The 24,132-nt window shown below is 34.0% G+C and overlaps 2 protein-coding genes and 1 non-coding gene across 3 annotated transcripts; all 3 read right to left on the reverse strand.

Annotated features, from left to right (window-relative positions):
- Positions 1 to 66: 66 nt before the first annotated feature.
- LOC125059911 (venom serine protease-like) lies at positions 67 to 7,432 on the reverse strand. Its single transcript, XM_047664605.1, has 10 exons — positions 7,321 to 7,432; positions 7,170 to 7,247; positions 6,831 to 6,959; positions 5,651 to 5,777; positions 5,009 to 5,106; positions 3,872 to 4,073; positions 3,033 to 3,096; positions 1,764 to 1,897; positions 1,137 to 1,288; positions 67 to 315 (listed from the first exon to the last, which is right to left on the reverse strand). Exons 1-10 carry the CDS (start codon positions 7,339 to 7,341, stop codon positions 136 to 138), a joined length of 1,185 nt encoding a protein of 394 aa, XP_047520561.1. The 5' UTR covers positions 7,342 to 7,432; the 3' UTR covers positions 67 to 135.
- A 2,686-nt stretch (positions 7,433 to 10,118) lies between these two features.
- Positions 10,119 to 16,672, reverse strand: LOC125059912 (venom serine protease 34-like). Its single transcript, XM_047664606.1, has 8 exons — positions 16,515 to 16,672; positions 15,273 to 15,399; positions 13,462 to 13,571; positions 13,031 to 13,232; positions 12,213 to 12,276; positions 11,734 to 11,867; positions 10,955 to 11,106; positions 10,119 to 10,312 (listed from the first exon to the last, which is right to left on the reverse strand). The coding sequence occupies exons 2-8, from the start codon at positions 15,382 to 15,384 to the stop codon at positions 10,133 to 10,135; spliced, it is 954 nt and encodes a 317-aa protein (XP_047520562.1). The 5' UTR covers positions 15,385 to 15,399; positions 16,515 to 16,672; the 3' UTR covers positions 10,119 to 10,132.
- A 655-nt stretch (positions 16,673 to 17,327) lies between these two features.
- On the reverse strand, positions 17,328 to 17,399 carry Trnac-gca. The gene has a single exon. It is a non-coding gene; the product is annotated as a tRNA-Cys (tRNA).
- Between the last annotated feature and the right edge of the window lie 6,733 nt (positions 17,400 to 24,132).

Below are 24,132 nucleotides of genomic sequence, written 5' to 3' on the forward strand. Positions count from 1 at the left end.
TGTAATACACATTTAGGATTATTTGCCAACTAATCTACATATAGACATTGTTTAATGACACTCTCGTTTAATGCACCAAATAAAATTTATTAACACAATATAACAAACATAACGTGTTTATAGATATTTAACTATTTATTTTACACAATAATTATCTGGAGCTGTCTGGACAATCCATTCAAGTACATCCGTCACTCTTGTATTAACTGCTGGATTGTTGGGAGAGGCACAAAGCTTGCCCTTACTCACCATGGCAGCAAGAAAGAGAAAACTTGTCTCTCTGTCTGTGTATAGCAGTGGACCACCTGAATCGAACTGAAATATATTTTTTATTAATATTTTATGAGTTGAATCGCTTTCTATGTAGTTCGTAGTTTTCTTGTTCATATTATGTCTTTTAAAACGCATAAACTTAGCCGAGCTTTATCAAATAAAGAATTGTTGCAATATTTGTAAATATGTGAGCACATGTACATAATAGTTTAGTTATCTGATGCATTTTTTTTATAACACCAAGCGCCTATTTTATGTAGGTGTAGTAGTTTTTTTATTCTGGGTCCATGTACACACATATAATAATCAACAATCACGTGTCTTCACATATAATAATCAAATCAATGTATACAAAATATTGTAAAAACTATTTTAAAAGAGGAAGTGTGGAGTTTTTTGCCCTTTCTTCTCCATATGAAACAACGTTTTGGAAGGGGCAACTAGAGTTATTTTTAAATATTTAACTTCTACTTTTGACTTTCAAAAGTGCCTTTTTAATAGGCCTAATTGAAATAAATGACTTGACTTTAACTTTTGGATTTTATTTAAACTAATGAGTAATCTTATATCATATTTTTTACAACAGAATAGTTAGTATTTCGGAAGTAGACGTGTTAAAAATAAAAATGTACTACAAAGCTACCATGGCGGTCTTTTGCATATAATTGCAACGAACATGTGAACCATATTAGTTCTATTATTTAATGATTTATTTAGTATTAGTGATATTATTTAGTGATGAACCATATAAGTGATTACAGAAGCTTTACATGGAATATATTCTTCTGTAATCAAAATAATTAGACGTAAGAATTACCTCGACAATGCTATAAAAATTATTGACCTGGAGTACCATTTCTTACCTGACATGCGTCTTTACCAGGTGTATAGGTACATAGCTGACGCGGGGTCAGAGATGACACATATTTGCTGCAGTCATTCTGACTAATCACATCTACTTGGACCTTCTGAAGGACATCTGATTTCGGACCCCCAATAAAGATAGTTCCCCATCCTGTGAGAAATGAATGCTTTTCTTAATTCATACAAATTGTTTAAGAAATAAATTTGTTGCCACTAAGAGATTTAAACTCCATTAAGAGAGTACAAACATACACAAAAAAGATTGTTATAAAATATATCAATGTTTTCATTAATGTTAGTAATTCTAACCTCCGAATTTAATTTTAATAAAAAAATATTTACAATTTACGATTAAATTAATTAAATACTTATCATAATAAAATAATATACATATTATTTTATTAATTAAATAATAATATAATTAAAAATTATATAAGAAAATAATATACATATTATATGTTAGTAATTAAGTTGTAAGAGCGAGAAAGCTCGATATATGACGGTAAATCATTGTTATATTTTTTACAATGAAATCAAATTTTCTTACACCATTTGTATTGGGCTTTTCGTAAGCCAAGCCTGCTCTCAAGGTTAGATATGAATAAACATTGATAGAAAATATTTACCTAGTATAGTAAGCTTAGCCCCAGTGAAGTCAGAGCCTGTAAACTTGAACGGTAAACATACTGGCATTACGTTCTCACTGAATTGTATATCCTCTGTTAATGATAGGAGACCTACGTCATAGTCGTAAGTAGAACTGAAAAATTAAGGGTTATGTATAGATGATATTATGTTAAAATCAAGTACACAGTATTTACAATTTTCTTAAACTACAAAGTAACAATAAAAATAATTACAAAAATCAAAACAAATTTAAAAAGTTTGGTCCTTATCGCAGTGTACCTTTAACGCTGGCAGCATTTCCTCGCTGTATTGCAATACTTACTCGTTGAGCCAGGAAAGTGCCAGCTCTGGTGTCACCGGTACTATCTACTAGGCGCCAACTCAAATCTTTAATAAGCGCCTGTGCACTTGAACCCCACGGCCTAAGAGTCTCTACTCCAAAGGGAACAAAATCGAATTTGGAGGAAAGACTTATACTTGTGCCGTTTATTATTTTCTGTCCGAAGTAATATAGCAATATATCAATTTTTTAATTATTATAAAATATTATAATAATTATATATTATTACAAATTAAAATATGAATTTAATTATTATAACAATTAATTACTTAATATTTCAATTATTTAATTTTATTGGCAGTTTATTATTTATAATTTAAATTTATTTTGTACAGAAATGTTGGTAAAATCCATAACGATATTTAAATTTGTGATAATTGAAAATTGTGATATACATCATGAACTACAGTATTTAAATAATTATTATTTATTTTATTTAATTTAATAACAATCATTCTAATTCTTCGCGAATATAACAGAAAATACACTACCAGAGCTTGATATATTGATTATTGTAATATTTTTTTATTCTTTGAAACATTTATGTTTACCATAATTACTGCTTACATATACTGTTGAAAATACATCATATATGATATGGTTAACTTCAATAAATAAACACTTTATTGTATTATTAGCTGCGAAAATACGTCAGAGGAGGTTAATACGAGTATACACTATACCTTTACTATAGTTATATGGACCTACAAATATTGTAGGATCATATATCTTAGTATAAGTAGGCAATACAGCATATATCTATATGATATAGATGAGGCTTATATAAGCTTATCGTATCAGTAAAGACCGTACGGTATATCGGCTATCAATAAACAAAGATCCTGTAATATTTAGTATACATGGATGGATCTAGACAATATGACGAAGAAATCGAAATTGAATAAATAGTAAAAAAATAAGTACTCACCTATTATAATAGGGATGGGTTCTGAAACCTGCAACTGCGTAGCCTCTGGTCGATGGCGAATCGTCTAAAACAAGGTGTTTTTGTATAATGGGTAAAAGAGTGTATAGTATTCAATGTATAAGGAAAGAACAATAAATGCGGGAAGACCACAAAAGCAGCAATAGATCTGTTCATAGATATAGATCTGCCCTGCGATTCTGTAACTCACTTCACGAACTCACACAGCGGTTTTCGCATCGGCGGTCTCTCTCAAATCAGTCGTGAAGCAGTCATTTTATGATTTGGCATTCTGATAAACAATAAAGTACAAGTTCCCACCTTTTCAGAATGCTAAATCATAAAATGACTGCTTCACGACTGATTTGAGAGAGACCGCCGATGCGAAAACCGCTGTGTGAGTTCGTGAAGTGAGTTACAGAATCGCAGGGCTGTTCTGAACACCCATTTGATATGTATATTTTTAACAGTATGGAATTAAAGTGATAAAATAATTAATTAAATTAAACATGAATTCAGCAAACACCAATTGTTTAAAAATTTTAGATGAACAATGTTTTAATCAAGCCCATATGATATTATTTTGTCTCTTTCTGTCATATCACGCTGATGTGTAGAGACAAATTAGGTGTATAGCAGTGTTGGTCTAGTGGCTTCAGCGTGTGTCCTGAGGTTTCCTGAGGATTCCTGAGGTCGTAGGTTCGATCCCAGGCTATGCACCAATGAATTTTCTGACTATGTGACACAAAAAGTCAACTACAGGAAGCTGATCACCAACTTCCCTTTTATTTTTTTAAAGAGGCTACACAGTACAGATTTATCATTTATAAGGGGGTATATACCTCCTCGTGAAACATCATGTTCTCCTACCACCACCCCCAAATTGGAGGCTATCTTTCCTACGATGCAATGGGCAGCTGTGACGATATATCTCTTGGAGATGATGGTGCCTCCACACACAAATGTATCTTTCCCACGCTCCACAAGACCAGCCATCATAGGATATTCATTTGGGATGGTATCTTGACCGTTTACTATGCGTCTCTGTATCGTGAAATGAGAATAAATTAAGACAGTAGAATAATAATTTACAGCGGATTGAATCATTACTTATGTTCTAAACGAAATAAGTTAAAAAAGGAATCAGTCAGATTTTTTTTATTACACATAATAAAAAAGGATATTTAGTTAATAAGAAAGTGCACTAGCGCCTACTCTAGGATTCCCTGTATCGTGGGCCAGTCTCTTCCTTTTGACATGTTAATGGTACTTGACAATAATTTCTACCCAACACTAAGGCGCCTGTTACACGTAAAGTATTTACTGTGTTTCGCCGAACTGTAACTAGATTTATCGATTCCGTATTGACGATCCTTCAGAATGTGATAAATATTGAACGTTTAATCTCAATAGGTTCACTTTTCAAGTCTTTCAGATGTACATGAATACCTAACACAATATGTTTTTAAGTAGATAGATAAGTTTTATGAAACTTTAAGTTTATAAATAAATATTGCTTACAATAAGATTTTTACTGACTTACTGACTTTATATAGTCTCGAAGAACATGTATCAACGCTTCGCAAGTATCCATTATTATAATTATTTTGTATTAGTAGTAGATTTAATTTTTATAGCTCTTTCTCCGTTTTAACATTTAATCAGCAAGCCATCCATCATTAAAAGCAGACATGATCAAATACTGAACTGACGAATTGTGATTCCTTACGTTTTATAATTAAACTATTGTTGCACAATAAGAATACTTTCCGTTTTAGCATAGGACTGGCTGAGATGATTTTGTTTAAGATTGCAATAAACGCGTTAAACTTTTGCCGGTGAAAAAGCGTTGAGCGAAGAACAACCGTTAACCGTTGTTTAACCGTTAAATATTTGTCAAAAAACTTCAAAATTGTACAATGAAACTAAACGTAAGTGATTGATAATTAAAATTTACGGTTTTAATAGCTAAAACTCACAACTTTCTTGATACCACAATTGCAGGTTGATGGTGGTAGAACACGCTGTGTTATTACGTTACACGAGAAATATCCAACGCCATCAGGAGTTAGTAAATCTGGAAGGTAAAATATAAATGTTATATCTGCACAGACTATGCTTTAATTCCTTGTAATTATGGTCGCGAAAAGACGGGTAAATCGTATAAAACACGCAGTTGTATTTGATGTTTAGATTTTTGCAAATAGTGTTCTTATATTTGTTGGAACTTACACATTCACATTGTGTGATAGTAGAACTTTTGACCAGTGGCTATACCATCTGGGGCCCGTGGCCAATTTCTTTTGATGGGAAATATCGTCACATTGTACTCAGTTTAATTTTAATAAACTTCGAGATTTATATATCCCACTAATGGCCATAGGCCTCCCCTCTTAGGCGAGAGGGAATGGTCTGTAGTCCCCACGCTAGCCCAATGCGTATTCACATTCATTTATAGAACATAATCTTTTGGGCAGAGTCCGTCTTGGGTCGTGGGCCCGTGGCATTTTGCCACCCTATTGTTACGCCACTGCTTTTGACATTACCTCCTAATTCACAAATACTATAACAATTTTGTTAAGACTGTATTGAAAAGAGTTAAAAAAGTTTGTATTACGTACTTATAATAAGATTCTGTTTAGTTGACACAGCAGTCAGTGTTCCTTGTCCACAATACACTTCAGCATCACGAAGACTTGGGTCACCACTTTTGGAGACTTGTACCTGCGCTCTTGAGCATTGCTGATTCTAAAGATTAATTCGAGTATGTAATAAGTACCACAAACATTTCAATTGGTTTTATATTTTCTAAATAAGTATTTGTTCATCACCACTATGAAATATACTTATTAATTATTGATAGACTGGCTTAGGTATATTAAATATATCTTAAATATTTATCCTTTTGGATTATATTAAATTTATTATTTTGCGTTTTTGTCGTCATGTACTTTAAAAATATACTACAGTCAAACCTGGATAAGCGAGAGTTCAAGAAAGCACAATCTCATTATCGCTTAAAGAGGTTTCTCACTAACCCAACATATAATATGTACATATATATTTTATTTAGAACTTATTTACACTTAAAAAAATCCCTCAATTTTGTTTGGGTGTCTCCTTTTGTATTTTGAATGTTTTTCTCTAACTCATAAATTTTGTCGAATATTGCTTGTATTTTTATTGTAGCTATAGTTCCTCCTAAATAGTATAAATAAATAAAGCTCGACTGTCGCTTATAGAGGTATAGAAAAGTAGCAGTCTCACTTACGGAGGTCCATGAGGGAAAAACGACTCTCCCTTACAGAGGTTTCTGTTTCTCGCTAATAGAGGTTTTGCCAGTTGTCACTTACCCAGGTTTGACTGTATTTACGTGAACAGTTATAAAACCAATAAAAAGTTGATTCAGCCATATAATCAATATTTTTGATATTATTATTTCCTATTTTAGTTGCCCTCTCTTGTTACAGCCCTGCGATTCTGTAACTCACTTTTCGAACTCACACAGCGGTTTTCGCATCGGCGGTCGCTCTCAAATCAGTCATGAAGCAGTCATTTTATGATTTGGCATTCTGAAAAGGTGGGAGCTTGTAGTTTATTGTTTATTAGAATGCCAAATCATAAAATGACTGCTTCACGACTGATTTGAGAGCGACCGCCGATGCGAAAACCGCTGTGTGAGTTCGAAAAGTGAGTTACAGAATCGCAGGGCAGATACAAAAAATGTCATTCACCTTGCAACAGACAATGGAGCAGTCATGAACTGTAGATATGATTATTATATAAATAATTAATTCTTACCGCTGGCACGTTTATTTGGCAGTCCGTCCTACAGTTGTATCCCGAGGGGCAAGAAAGCGCCCATGAGCACTGAGAATAACATGAACTATATCTCGGACACGCTATACTGTATATCTGTCCCGGTTGTACCTACAAAATATATGTTATACATCTTCAATATGTTTTAAATATAGACCTATTGTTAAGATGCTATGAGTTATTTATATTTTTATCAGGACTATCTATTATAAATACTATTTCAAGTCAATTTAACAGGAGGCTTGAGTAATATAGCCAAAACAGTCTTAATAAAATTAATTTAGGAAGAATTATGTTAGAAAAATATTGATAAATAATTACATTGAGATTGAAAGCACATCCCCCGTTCTGTGCCCGGACGTAGACAAAAAAAGAGAATACGTAAAGTATTCTAAATATCTGGAAAAAATAAAAAAATTGTTGTAATATAAAAATATAAAGTTAGAGAAAATAAAAAATAACAAAAATTCACCAATGTATCACTATTCCACATTTCTGAAGGTTGCTTTTGACTATAAAATAAATGTCATTATCTTTTATACTAAATTTTGAAGTAAAAACAAAATTATCATTGCCAAATTAACATGTTAATTAACTTTAAATCAACGTGACTTTGGTTAAAAATTTAAAAGTAGTTTTAATTTATTATTAATACTTATATGATAGTTTTTTTTCGTACTAGAATGTAAATGCGCCCTCTTCTTGACTGAGTCCTGGATAGTGAGGCCCTTTCTCCACTGCTCCGGTCCGGCGTCGGAAACCGGAATCAGTCATGTGAAAAATATCGGAAGGCCGGATTGTGCTTCTCCACTTTATCAGACAATAATCGATCAGTTAAAATAAGTGACCCCGTCGCAACGGACGTAACGCAGTGCTTTATTAAAATTCATCGGCTTTACGATTCACAATGAGTCCTGCCTTTTTGGCCACTGTTCGATATACACCAAGATATTAACAGCATTTCTAGTCCGCTCAACGCGTAGATCCGACATGCCGTCAGGTCTCTATCGTTTCGTCTTTCATTCCACCCTCCTGGAAGCTGGGGCTAATGATGATTTGGCATTCTGATAAGAAGGGAGCTTGCAGTTTATTGTTTATCAGAATACCAAATCGTAAAATGACTGCTTTACGACTGATTTGAGCGCGACCACCGCTGTGAAAACCGCTGTGAGAGTTCGAAAAGTGAGTTATAGAATCGCAAGGCTGAGCTCCTCAGTCATTAGCCCCAGTCATTTATCCAAACTATTATGTTATTTATATAAATTGTTTATGTTCAGCGTAATACCTAAACGGATGAACAGTTTCTAAATTCGAAAAACCACTAATTTACTTCAACATATACGTAATTTTATACATTATTACTTATATCTATGTAATATCCGTAACATAGACTAATTAACCACATTTAAATAAAAAAACAATTAAAATTAATCACTTTCTTTGTACTACATGAATATTAAGCATGTATGGCGAGAAATTTAAATTTAAATTGGTATTTCGGATACACAGATAGAGATTGACATGAAATTGTTTTATATGAACCAGTTAAGGAATTTATTACAATTTAAAAGATGATAAGGTTTCATAGATGTCTACACTTCTCTCCTGCTAATGTGATTTGTAATTGTGATTTATATTAAATCGATGATGTAATAATAATCTATTTCAATAATGTCATCACATCACACAGCTTTCCAGGGAAAGGTGATTAAATTTTTAAAGGCATGGTGCCTTTATAGCGTGGGACAGTATTTAGACCATATGTTTTGACAACAATAATAATTAACTGGTCTTATTATTATGACATCACTAGTAGACTCGGCCAAGCGTTGCTGTGGCTAAGATTTTTGTTATATATAGTAGTAAACTATTCAAGATAAATTGTAGCTTATGTGAAACGTAGGTATTTATTTTGATAAGGATCAATACCTAGGTACGAATAAAGAGCCTTTTCTAGCGGTGGTATTTTAATAAAAAAAAATTAATAAAAGGACGCTTATTGTGACGTAACTACCTATAAAAGATAGAGACATGCTGTCGCGATATTTTTTATAGATAGTGATGTGTCCTGAAAAATTGAAATACATCATTTTGTTTTATCATTAATAGTTTTCGCAGCGCACGCGATTGAAGGAAGTTTTTTGTTTATTTTTTTACACCTTGGGTTAGATTATTCAAGTTTTAGTAAGCATCCCTATTTTTTTTGAAAATGAAACATAGCCTATATCACTCGGGAATAGTGTAGCTTGCCAACGGTGAAAGAATTTTTGAAATCGGTCCTGTAGTTTCGGAGCCTATTCATTTCAAACAAACAAAAAATCAAACCTTTCCTCTTTATAATATTAAATGATAAATGATTTATTTCTGTAAGTAGGTTTTTACAAACACTTTTTTTAAAACTAGATGAGATCGACGTTTCCTATGAGTATAGATGATAATTAATATGACATTTGGATGCCTATTTTTTCATATAGTTGATTGTGCGGTGTTTTGTTTTAATCAATCTGAATGTACCACTTTCTGTGCAAATAAACGATTTATTATTATTATTATTATGTCGTCGTTTGAGCGTGTCAACGTCCACTGCTGGACATAAGCCTCTCCCCCCCCCCGGTTACGACCGGTTCCCCGCTCATTGATACCAGCCCCCCCTCCTCCCGCCCCGGGGGGAATCTATTTACCTAGTGGGACGCCCTCCAACGCTTCGCCGACTGGTCTTCGGTCTCTATATATGAACTATTTACGTCACAATGTTAATTTAATAGTAATTCAAAATTTAACTATATTATCTTTGACAAATTTGCCATTGCGTGAATCGAGATTAACAGAATACTCGAACTAACATATTGTACCATTGTATTCGTACAAATATACTATTAGAATGTCGCGACTTATTATTTTTGCAGATCATTATTTAAATTTAGTTTTTACGAATAATTGCATAAATGTTGAAAACGTGTGATTTTTATTGAAAAAATATTATTTCCCAATTTAATCATTTTCTGTGTTAGAATGTGTTCATGGAATTTATTTATTTATTTTAAAAAACTTTGCAAATGCTGGGCACAGTTATATATTGGAATTTTGGAAAAATTAAATACTACTAAATAAAATACAAACAAAACGAAAAGACAAAAAATCATCGAGTGATAGATTATTGATATTAATGTAATGTATGTTATGGTTTGTATAGTATGGTAATAAGTATGTTATGTTGAAACAAAAATTATTATATATCTTTGAATGATTTAATGTAAATAATATAAATAGTCAAAAGATATCATTTATTTTCTACAGTAATCAGCTGGTGCGTTTTGCACAATCCAGTTAAGTACTTCTGTGACTCTCGTATTCACTCCTGGCTCGTTGGCTGACGCGCATAGTCTTCCCGAACTCACAATACCAGCGTGGAAGAGCAGACCGGTCTGTGGATCCGTGTAGAGCAGTGGACCGCCCGAATCAAACTGGGGAAAAATTTGTAAGGAAGGTATTAGAGTTTATATATATATATAAATGAATCCCTATTTCCCTTAGTCACGGCATCACGCGTGAACGGCTGGACCGATTACGCTAATTCTTTTATTCTTGTGTTGTTAGAAAAAATTAAGAAAATGCGCGGAAAATTTAAGAATACTTAACCGTCAAATTAAGTAACTGACTTTTGTTACGATCGCAATTTTTTTTTTCAGTGCATAGCGCATTTACAATTTAAACTCGTTTGATGTAAACCTTATGGCGTTTGACTTAACATTGACAGAATGCGCGCTGCAAATATCGTCAAAGAGTTTGTAAGAAAAATTAATATCGTTTAAAACAAATGTTTCGACCGGAGTTATTATATTGATAAAATACATCTATTCCCGTGTCGGAATACCAATAAATCTATTTATATACGCGCCAGAAAAACGAACAAAGAATGTTCTATATCATAAAGCATTAGAATAATAAACACTTTGTTTCTGAAATATATTTTAGTTAATTAAACTAATTCGAAATCAATATTCATAGTTAAGACAGGACGTCTGTCGGGTCCGATAGTAGAATCCTTTACAAATCCAAAAAAATATTATTATAATAGCTAGAAACTAGATCAGGTATCTAGATACCTGGCAAGCATCCTTTCCAGGTGTGTAAGTGCATATCTGTCTTGAGGTAAGACCGGGAACCGCCCATTTGCAGACGTCTTGTTTTATTACATCCACATCCACCTTTTGCAGGACATTGGGAGTTGGACCGCCGATAAAAAGTGTACCCCAACCTGTAAAAATGATAGCAAAAATGGAGCCAATAATCAAAATTTCATTGTATACATGTAATTTGTATGATACTCAAATTAGTTTTATTGTTAAAAGTTTAATTTTAATTAAAGTTTTATTGTTATATCTTGCTGTAACTTATATAGGAAATGTAATAATTTATATTGAATAATGAAATCGCTGTAAAAAGTTGACATTACAAACTAGAAACTAAAATTCATTTCTTTTCAAATTTCATTATAAGAATAAAATATTAAATACATAAGAATATAAGATACACAATATCGCTACTATGGTCTCACTCTGCGAACATAAAAAGATCGGTCGATAGTGTCGGAGACGGCATTCAGTAGCAACGTCTTTGTTAACGGGGATCTGTGCAACAGACTGGTTCTGACCCTTGGGTTAGAAAGTAACCATTACAATAAGTACCATTACGAATAAAAAAATCCTCTGTCAGTCTTCTATCAATCTAGCTAGTTCTTTCCACTAATTAAACCTCGCCCGGGAGTAGGCTATTAGGAAAACCAATTTATTAGTTTTTATTGGTTCAGTTATTTCAGAAACTACGGCTTCGAATTAAAAAAGGTTGTGTATTCTATTTATCGAATGTTGAATTTTGTACTTACCAATAATCGTAAGTTTTTGTCCAGCAAAATCGTAGTTTGCAAACTTGAAGGGCAGACACACAGGACTGGCATATTCGTTGAACTGGATGTTTTGTGCTGCCGTGATAATCGCAACGTCATAGTCGTAGTTAACGCTGAAAGAACATTTTAGATATAGTAATGAAAAAAAATCGATTTTAAATTAATTACTATTTAAAATGTACCAATTTAAAAGGTGATGTAACATATGTAAAACACGTGATGTTTTTGTCTATATTTACATATACTGCCAGTTCTCAAAGCAAGAGTGAACGGACGAGAAGAACTGGCAATAAACTCTCCGCCACTCTTTTTAATCACCAAGTTTTTTGTATTCCACGTGACATCTTTAAGTTATTAACTAAACTTAACTTATATAAATTTGAGTAATGCTTTCTCTCTATTGAGTAGAAATAGAAAAGTACTAAAAATATGAGTAAATACATTATTAAGATACTTACTCGCTAAATTGAGGATGTATTCGTATGTTAGACACTAGATACGCTTTTGTTCCTGGCGTGTCCGCTGAAAAAAAGGTACAGCATATATCTTAGATCAATTTAATTAGAACATATATTTTTTTAAATATAAATTATTGTATTTAATAATTATATATGTAAGTACTTAATAATGGTAATCTCCAGAAAAAAATCTGCATTTACTAAACATAGGCTACTTAAAATTTATCGGCTAATCGCATTTTATATTTTTCGGGTCACCCAGAAGGCTCATGATTCAGTCAAACTTATAAAAAGTCTCAAGGCGTACACCAAGTATTTTCGTGACGTGACTTCTAATAGTAGGTACGGGAGGTAGCAACGTTTTCGAGAAAGAATTTCAGGTCAGCTGATTTTGTGATATGTCTTCCTTCTTGCACTTTCAGTTAGAGTCTGGGCTATGTGGCGGTAGCGGTTGCGTTCATTAGTGCGCATCCTACCTGTCCAGGTAATAATCCTGGCTTTTAAAAGCGTTTTAAGAAGCGTAATTTTTAATAACTTGCTAACGATTCAACCATACGCTGAGGCGGTGAGAACTTGAAGAAACTGGTCGTGGTTGGTAACACAGAAGGCAAAAGGTCCCGTGGCCGTTCACCAACCAGATGGACCGATCAAGTGAAAGACTCATCGTCCTCAAAACTGTACACTGTCATACAGGTGCTGGACAGAGCGGTGGAAACAGATAGCCAGAAGCTTCGACACACGACGTTCAGACATGAACTGCTGATTAAAGAGATGAGAGAAAACCAATGAACCAATTGACCTGAACATTTAATACTCACTGCCAGTAGAAATATCATGTTCGCCAACAATAACTGCTAGATTGCTGGGATTCTTATTGGTGATGCAGTGGGCTGCAGACAGCACGTATCTGTTGGAGATAATAACTCCGCCACACATAACGTTGGAGCTGCCTCTCTCAACGAGCGCTACCATGCTGGGGAATTCATTGGGGAGAGCATCTTGGCCACCCACTATACGTGTCTGAAAGTTCATTTAAAAATATATAATAATAACTTTAATACTCATACTGATCTTCTTGATAATTGTTCCTCTCTTTGTAATCCTAGAGTTGCTAAAACTAAAATTCTTCTATACCTACGGCTTATCTGCTATTTTGAATGGTCCAGTGAATTGGGTATCTCGCGCTTACAACTTAATTATACATACATCACTAAGTTATTTCTAAATTAATATTTTCCACAGCACTAACCGATTTCCTCGCGCCACAAGAACATACAGGACTGGGGCCTGGTGTAGCTGCTTGAGCAACCAGCGTGCAGTAATAGGTACCTCCTCTGCTGTATATTGATGATATCAGACCTAAAAATTAAAAACATAAATGACATGAAGAATAATTTACTATAGGGTCAACTAGCTTAGACCACATTAAGAAAAAAATCTTATTTTTAGTGCAACCCACGCAGGCAATAGTTACTTATTATATAAGGTATAATAATTAGCGCTGGTACGCTACCAATCGTATCATACGAACGGCAGAAAAAGTTCTAATTTTTCTTGAAGAAACAGAGATACTCTTTAAGAGCAGGCACTAACCAAAACCACTCATCGTAGATTTAATTATATCTAAGAATGAGATTATTGAATAAAAACTATACATAATATGTATTGTAAGTCTTTGAAACCTTCACAAAAATTTCCACTCTAATTAAAAACACATTACCATATAACTTCCTCAAAACAAAAAAACACAAAGTCACCTCAAAATTTTCCCTAATTACGTATTTATTCGATCACGGTGAGTATTACTGTTACTAGGGATTTTATAAAATATTGTATATTTTACGAGTTATTCAAATAAATACGATTTTGCGTTAATCTCATTCTTGTTCCCAGTAACAATGAATCGTGCGTCTCATCTCACGCGAACTTGAGGCATACGTTTGTTTCACTAGTCCCTAGAGCGGGCGGAGGGAGGCCCGTGGATTAAATCATGAATTTTTTCTAGCCTAATGCGCGCTAACTCAAAGCAAGTATTATGAAAGGTATATCATTCCACAGCTGGTAACTTAGTTCCTATACAATAGGTGACCAACTCGCATATATTTATATAAAAAACTAGCTACAAAACGTTTGTATTGCCATGTATTTCTAGGAAAAAATTTTTTAGTTTAATAAAAATAACTATCTACATTAATAAAAGTAGGGGTACATCGTAGAGGGGTGAAAATTTAGGGTTGTATACAGTATTTTTGTATGATGTATCATAAAGAAATAAAAACAAAAAAAATTGTCGAAAACATAAAAATAAAATTTTAGGAATTTTTTTTATTAGGGGTTTGAAAGATAGATAGTCGCCCTTTCTGAGACTTTTTGAATATGCATAAAACATTTCATAAGAATCGGTCGAGGCCGTTTCGGAGGAGTATGGGAACGAACATTGTGACCCGAGAATAGAGGTATAGCTTATTTGAACTAACTTCTACGGTCAATCTGCGTCAATGATTGAATCACTTGCGAGCTCTGTTTAACTCTACAATTGTTACTTGAACGAGTTTACAGCCTCGTGATTAAAATGTTACTACAGAAAAAGTCTTTTCAAAGATTTACCTCATGAAAATTGTTACTGGTGCGGTCGATTGTATCGAGCTAGTAAGCAAAATAAACCTTCGAACACATAGTAAGCCACTTAGAATGATGAACTTATTACATGTACCCAAAGTAAACACAAATTATAGAGGGAACAACTTTATGGTTAGAGCGGCGAACAAATTTAATAACTTAAAGATTGGCATCGATATGTTCGCTGAGAGTGTGGTGACAGCCAGGAAAGCTTTAACACAAAATTACTTCAACCAGGATGAATGAAATGCATTGAGATTTAGATTCTGTTTTTTTTTCTTTTTTGTATTATAAACTAAAAAATATTTGGCATGTATACCTTCTTGTTGTAAAAAAAAAACTATATGTGAAGATTTTTAATTTGCCCATAATGTTATATATATATACATCTATTTCTGTATTGTGCTGTGAATCTTCTGAATAAATAAATAAATTAGTTACCTATAGTAAGCGTCTGAGCGACTGAGACCGCACTGAATTGTCCACGGCCGCAGTAGGGATCAGCCGATGCAAGAGTAGGATCCCCGGTTCTGGAGACCAGGAGACGGTCCATGTAACACCCAGAAGTCTAGTGGTGAGATAAACATTAGTTTCTGTTAGGTTTTTGATTACCTGTGTTACTTAAATGTCTGCAAAGTATCTTTTTTTCAAACTTAATTAATTTGACCATATTTTACTAATTAACCATGTTTAAATCAAGGCTAGTGGTTTGGAATGGATTTTATGAATGTAATAGGAGCCAGACGGACAGGAGGCTCATCTGATGTTAACTGATACCGCCGCCCAAGGACACTCACATTGCCAGAAGGCTCGCAAATGCGTTGCCGGCCTTTTAAGAATTGGTACGCTCTTTTCGTGAACTAGCCGTTCCTTGTGGTACAATAGAACCCAAAAATTAGCCCAACTCCTCAGCCTTAGTTCTTATTCTTAGCCGAACACATTTTGAGTTAGTCATGGAAATAACACCGGAAAATTTCAGTAGAATTCATAAATAACATTAAACATAAATACAAGTATACATAAATCCTTAAAATCCATCAATTACGTATATATTAACATATAAATATGTCATTAGAATTCACAAGCAAAATAATTACTTTAATTAATTATCGTTATTTGCTTCCAATTCTTTTGCGACCACTTCAATTCGTTATATTTCATTCAATTTACATAAAGCAATAACGAATTTTATGTGAACGCCGTAAAATATAGCCCTTACCCTGTAACTTCTAATATATTGAAACAACTACATAAAAATTTAAAACAAAAACGTCGGGATCGGTATATTGTTTGTGAGATTCAGTGGGTTTCAATGCGATGGCCAAGTTAATTTATTTATTTAAAAGATTTGTAATATTGATATGGTCAGTATAAGATATTGTTAGCTTAGCTAATTACGAAACAACTTAAAACAGATGATGTACTTAGTAGTAAGTAACAGGACTGAATAGGTGTTACATGAATCTCACAACTTTTTACGGGAGAAGAACTGAGTTGCTTGACTTTTTTTTACAAGTTTTTAATGGCATACAATTTTAACCGACTTCACAATTTGAGACGTTTGCCTTTAAAAGCCTGATTGGCGTTTAATTTTTATAGTACCTCTTCTATAAATACACTAATTAACTATTGGAGACCGTTATGGTTTATTTGAAATATAAATATTAAGTTAAAACTTCCTACCTCTGGTATGTCAACTTGGCAGTTTATCCTGCAATTATATCCTCTAGGGCAAGTAGCTATAGTCCTGCACTGAACTCCAGGTCGATAATTTCCAGGATATCCAGGATTGTATACATAGTATGTCCGTCCCGGCACTACCTGGAATAAATTTTAGACGTATATATTTGCCGAATTACACTACATTGTAGTTTATAAATGGGAATATGTTATCTCTATAGTTAAGTGCATTGCTTTTATATAGTATCCACAAAAGACATTATAACTATTTATAAAAGCTTGCCAACGCTTGGCACACTGATACATTGGTACATGACAAATAAAATATATTAATATATTAAAAAAACAAAAGTGAAATTGATTTCAAAATGTGAGGTTTCAAGCTAAGGATATCCAGACTTAGTTTAGGCCAAGACGCGTTCTTTTGAAAATAGGTGTCCCTATTTGCAATGGGACACGAAACTTACATTTTGATAAAAGGTTGGGGCAATGCACCTGATTCTTGAATATCTTAAATTCAAACGCTGCCTGTATCAATAAACTTGTCTATATAAAAGATTGTTAGACAGTAGAACTACTAATAATAATGCCAAATGAGAATCAAAAGAATTCTTCTCTCAAGAATAATCAGTAAAAACTAGATAACAATTTTGTATAAGAAAAACTAAAACTCACACAAGGAATGTATGTAAGTACAATTATTATAAATAAATAGTATACCCGTTGGCTAAAATCGCAATTTGCGTCCTGGGCCTTCACATACGCTATCAAAAACGCAACTACGCATAATATCTGAAAAAGAAAAACAGATAATTAAGGGGACACCCGGATTTGAACCGGGGGCCTATCGATCTGCAGTCGATTGCTCTGCCACTGAGCTATATCCCCTATGACTAACTATTGAAAATATTGAGTCAAAATATTCTGCAATCAATGCAACGCCCACGATACGCTGTTGTAGATAAATGTACAATTTTAAGCTTATTTTACACCCAAACAAAATGTCTTTACATTCCTATCGAACATATTTTCACTGTTTATTTATTTATAAAAATACATACATTATTCTTACTGTACTAATCCAATACAATGATGTCAAAAAATATAAATAAATATATATTATTAAATATACTTAGGTATATATTTTATCGAAGTACCTATTATATATTTCAACGCCTCTACCTATTATCAGTATACAGTGTTTCATACTGTACATTTATTCATTTCTTTCTTAGATTTAAGCCATAAAAAGCAATTGAAATTGGTTTGGCAATGGCACCAACTAATCAAAATAGGTTTCTAAACTAAAATCTTGCCAAGGTTAACCGCAAACCAAACATTGATTATTATCAACACAAAAGAAAATATGCTAGTTATAATGTAGCAGGCACTTATAGGCAAACACAACGTTCATGAAACATACGTGAATAAAGAAGAATCTTACTTGATATTTTATCAAGAAAGATTTTAAAGCGTTATATGCAGACTACCCTGGCTAAATTAAGGCTTTACATGAACATCGAAGTTTTACTTTTAAAGCAAAACGCAAAATATTGTTGATTGAATTATTTCATTAATATTATTTTATTTTATAAATCATCACATGTAGGTACATGTGTGAAAATGGAATGAGAATTTAAAAAGGTGCAGTGCTAACCAGATCCATGCAACTTCCTCACAATCGATAAGCACGCGATATCGCAGCACACAACTCAAAAGGCGACTCTTTGTATTGAAGAAGTCCCACCCGTATACAGAATTATGTAGGAATACAGAAAATAATAATAATAGCAAATAATTAACCAACAACGTTGTTAAAACGACTCGGCGAAAAGTCTACGTGGAGTTGCTGAAAATTTCCACCGAGTTTCATCACAGTTTTATGGTAAATCCGATACAATTTGTTAATTACATTAAACAAATTAATTTGTTAAAAATTGCACAAATCTGAGACAGACGCGTAAAATATTTGTTTCGAATCAAACGTGTACAGAATCATTTAGTTTTGTTCTCATACACTACCAAATTTTAAATAATAATTTCTTACCCATCGATAATTACTCGGACCCCGCATCTTTGAACGAAAACTAAATGTTCGCAAACAGTAGGGAGTATTTATCAGTTTTATATAATTAATCTAATCTAAATCTAATCATTGATTTGATACAACTAGATTATTTTGTTTTTTTCTGCTGGTTTAAGTGGTTATTATGCAAATATATCAATTATTGTAAAACAAAATACTTGGCGATTAAAAGGTAGCAGGCAGAGTATTTCACCAGTTTTTCTCGTCTTTTTATTACTTTCTATAGCCTGGAGGCTCTCTTGGTAAATGGACTTTACAAAAATCTAACCAGAATCTACTGACATAAGCGTATTTAACAAAGCAAGCAGAAAAAAACTATTCAACTTTATTTATTTATTTATTAACACTTCATTGCATTACAATATAAGAATTTAACATAATTAAATGTAAAGGAGGGCAACTGGCAACCACTGTGAGTAAAGAAAAAAAAATGTATTAAATTAGATAACTTATAATAGACTTTATAATAATAAACATCAAATTTCGAGCAGAAAATTAAAACAATTAAAAAAAAAATGGTCACTGTGGCAGTGTACTTTTAATTCTGGCAGAATTTCCTCTCTGTAATGCGATACTTATTCGTTGAACGAGGAAAGCACCAGCTAGGGTCACCGGTACTATCCACCAGGCGCCAACTTAAATATTTAATTAGCGCCTGAACCTTCAATTTTTGTTAACTAATTTCTGTATTTTGATAAGTCAGAACCCAATGACGCTATAGGTTTTATTACGGGGAAAGATCCCTTACCAGGGTTTTATTGGCATAACAATGCACGCGGATTTCAGGGTATAATCTTTTTATTATCAAAATCGTGTTACCACCAGAACAAATATCAATCACAAAGCAATTTACAATCAATATAGATATGTTTACTAGAAATTAGATTAATTTATATAAGATAAAAAGTAATGATGTATTAACTGTTCCAATTTCCCAAACAATAGCCAGAAGAGAAGATAGTTTGGAATTATTTAGTAGGTACTGCCCTGCGATTCTGTAACTCACTTTTCGAACTCACACAGCGGTTTTCGCATCGGCGGTCGCTCTCAAATCAGTCGTGAAGCAGTCATTTGGTCAAAAGGTGGGAGCTTGTAGTTTATCAGAATGCCAAATCATAAAATGTGAGTTCGAAAAGTGAGTTACAGAATCGCAAGGCAGTATTCGCAAACAGGGAAGGCAAGGAAGTATTGTAAATAGAGAAATTAGTGTAGGTACACACTTACTGGCGCAAGGGCTGAGAGACTCTGAAAGTTGTTCCTTAGAATTTCGTTAATTCTCTCTGTTGCTAGATCTGCATTGATACCGATTTTTGTAGTCTTCCATGGAGCAGAACAGAATAATGGAAGATAGAACAGAAACATAAATAACATTTTGCTTCAGTTCTAATAATGCACAATACGTATTGAATTTTTTGTTATGTAACAGGGCAAAAACGAGCTGGAGGCTCGCCAGTCGCCTAATGTTAAGTAATATCGCCCATGAACCCTCATATTGCCAGAAGGCTCGCAAGTGCGTTGCCGGGCTTTTTAGAATTGGTACACTCTTGAAGAACCGTTCGGTTGTTTGAGCCAAAGGCGAATTGGTTGGGAAATACTTCAGTGTGTTTCATAGTGGTGGTACGCGACAAAAACTGCCACAAAAAACGCTCAATTGTGGAACGACGGACGTGATACGGATGGTATTTTGTATTCTGCCTTGACGTTCAATGATGAAAGTCAACTGCATGTTTTAGTCCGAACAATTAATCAGAAAACTCTCCATGGTAAATCTGGTAGAAGATGCACAGAGATCCCACATCTCTTCGCAACGTCATGGGATCAAGCCGCTCAGATAGTGACTGGTCGTCGACAATTTGCATAGCTCTTCGTGGAATACGGTCAAGTGGAAGGAGCTGGGACTGGGGAGCTCCCGCCCAGAGGTGAGAACAGTACTCCATGTGGGGCCGAATTAGCATTTTATAGATTTGTTGTTTACATTTACAACATACAAGTAGTTTGACGTTTGTAAGTACATTGATATTTAACTTAGGATGAGTCTTTCGTTTGAAAGTTGACAAGTTTTTAATGTTTAAGCACAAAATGTAGGAATGGCATTTTTTTTACAGAACACATTTAAATCTTGATGAGGCCTAAAAACAGAGATTAAACAAGAGAGAGAGAAAGAAAGACGAGTTGAGTTGTGAAACTGATTTTCCTAAAGTCTTTGGTTAAGTTAATTCAGTAGTTATAAAATAACGATTAGGAAATTAGTCTTGATTTCACTCATTTATTTACGATTCTGAGTTGAATCAAAAACAAAATTTATTAACAAGAATAAAATAATACCTACTTATAAAAGGAGGTACGATACAAACTTACATGCATTATTAAACACGGCAACACGAGATTCGTAATGGACACAGAAGCACAGACAAACACATACAGATTCACTTTTGTTTTAGAATCACATTTCCCGCCACAATAGCCAAGTCGTGTGCGCGAAGGCACGGCTTTAATTGTTTTATAACCATCATTTGCACATTCAGTATAACTGATAACATAGTTTACTATCGCATTTTAACTAGAGTCTACCCAAGCTTCGTATCTCGCTCTTATAAATAAAAAATCTTTTGACCAAATTCAGCGAAGGGCTTGTCGAATTGTCAATCTCCAATGTCTTACCGATCGGCTTGATTCTCTCTCTCTACGCAGAGACATTGCGTCTCTTTGCGTTTTCTATAAAGTGTACTACGGTAAGTGTTCTGAAGAATTCTTTGGGTTGATCCCTTCTGCATCGCTTCAACACCATACGAATTCTAAATTTCACCAACATCACCTTGATGGCTGGAAGTCTTCTACAGTCCGCTTCACAAGGCATTTTCTTTTGCGAACTGTGGAATCGACTCCCGGGATCTCTTCCCTGAGAGATACGACCTCCAAATGTTCAAAATTTGAGTATACTCCTCCCTCAAAGGCCGGCAACGCACCCACTAAAAATGGCTATGGGCTGCGATGACTGCCCTTTTTGGGCGACCCGCAGGCTCGTTTGCTATTATATAAATTAAATAATCAATCGTTATAGCATGTCAATAATGTAATAAATTCATGTTAAAATCCGTAAAAAAGTTATCTTTAAATGTGTAGCACTCTCGTTAACCAAAGACAATGGTTAACGAGAGTAATGGTACTCTATTTATAAAATAATAACCGTGTGTATATAATGCATGTCTCGTTCGCTCGTTCAATTCTGAGCCATTGACAAAATAATCTGGTTCATTCGACCCGTTCAATCTAACGATTGATTCAATTTCAAACGAACTAAAGGTTATTTCGAACTGAAAGGTTCCGGAATGTAGAACAACTTCGGTTCAGACTTCAGAGCGAACTAGCCCTTTAACAGCCTTGTCCTTCCGAACAAACCCGAATTATATTGAACCATATTGTGTGTATGTGTGACAAGTACGCATACACACAAGCTATCTCTTCCAATGCTATTACATCGAACATTATGACTTTTGTCAAAGGTTTTATGGTCTAATACATGTTCGACAAAATTCCACAGATTTTTGTTCTGAATTCTTGACCTTGCGAGTGTCCGCATTCTTTGGAAATTACGACTATTAGTTAGTTATATTAGGATTGATATTTTCTTTTCACCGTACTTCTTGGCATCATTTTGCATTAGATTAATTTCCTATTCATTATTAACTAGAAATTTAACTTACTTAATTTAACTATTGTGTACATACCTATTATCTAGCTACTACCTACTTAATATATTTTTTAATAAATGAAATTTGTATTCTATAAAAATCAAAATACATGCATTTATTAGACCAGAATTCAGATTTGTATTTTGAGTTTAAAAGCACTATAAAGTACCTACCTACTTTCATTACATTCAAACGGGCAGGAGGCTCACGTGATGTTAAGTGATACCGCTGCCCATGGACACTCACATTGCCAGAAGGCTCGAAAGCGCGTTGCCGGCCTTTCAAGAATTGGTACACTCTTTTCTTGAAGGACCCTAAGTTGTTGAATTGCTCCGTTTGCCCCGAGAACGATAACAATTTTTGTTGAGCGCAGAATCTAAATTTAGATTCTTTTGCATATGAGCAGTTACCCGTTAAATATTAAAAGGTTGGTGGATTCAGTTTCCGCACTAAGACTCTCACTAGGTCCGTTGTGCGTAAATTCCTGGCTACCTGAGCCAGCCTAGCTCCTTCCAGAAGCACAGAAGTCTCCTGGCCACTTCACAGGCTTCCGGGAGCGATTTCACTGCACCGAGGATTTCTATACGTTGGTTAGCCACAGCCACGCATTCCAGGACTACGTTAGAGCAGTTACCCGTTTGTTTTGTATGCTTAAATTTTATGGAATAATATGTCAGGGGTCTGTGACTAGTAAAGGTCACCTGACAGCATCCTGGCAGACTGAACTGAATATTGAGAGTTTAACTAAAAGCCTAAAAACTCAACGGATTGTATGCAGTGGTAGCGCTAATTACTGCAATTATATTTGTTCCGTTTCTAGAGTAGAGACTCTTGAGCCGTGGGGTTCAAGTGCACAGGCGCTAATTAAAGATTTAAGGCGACTGGTAGATAGTATTGGTGATCATAGAGCTGGTACTTTCCTCACTCAACGAATAAGTATCGCAATACAGCGAGGAAATGCTGCCAGCGTTAAAGGTACACAGCCACAGGGACCAAATTATTTTTATTACTATGTAGGTTTTAGTTACATTAATAAATGTTATATATAAAGACAAGTCCTTAATATACGAGTCAATGGACTGTCTCTATGGACACGATTTGGGGGTTCAGTTATAGTAGAATCCACTTTGAGGAGATGTGTGACCACCTATACTGTAAGTTATTTCACGCTGTTTTTGAAATAATACGATACTTTCGGAAACTTATCGATACAAATCTACAGATAAGAGTAATTATCTGATATGCAGGACAAATAATATATTACATGTTTACGAAATAGATGACCATTAAAACTGTGTTCAAATTTACCAAAGACACGAAATTACCTAAACAGAAATTAATTTTTCCATTCCTTAAAATTAGCGCTCACCGTAATATAATGACAGTAGTAGCTTAGCCTAAAAGAGTGAGGACTCCCACCATAAACCTGGGAAGATGGAAATTTTGTGAGGAAGTTGGATCTGTTAAGCGCTACGCCTTCTTAAGTTCTCATGGCATTTTCATATTTATATCCTTTCAATAACATATTTTCATAAGTATCTGATTGTCCTCATGTGTGATGTTTGTGAGTAAAAATAAAATAAAAATAAATAACTAACGAGGAAGAGAAATATAGGCGTTTGAGCCCTGGCTTTTTTATATCTACGTGGCTAATTGACGCATATTTAGTCAAACTGACGCAGAAATATTGCCCAATGCATCATTATTTACTTAAATACAGTTTATGAGTGACGCACGAAACACACATAATAAAATTGTTGTTTTTTTTATGTTACAGGAGGCAAACGGGCAGTAGGCTCACCTGATGTTAAGTGTTACTACCGCCCATGGACACTCGCACTAC

Source organism: Pieris napi, chromosome 20 (genome assembly GCF_905475465.1).
Source record: "Pieris napi chromosome 20, ilPieNapi1.2, whole genome shotgun sequence".
NCBI lineage: Eukaryota > Metazoa > Arthropoda > Insecta > Lepidoptera > Pieridae > Pieris > Pieris napi.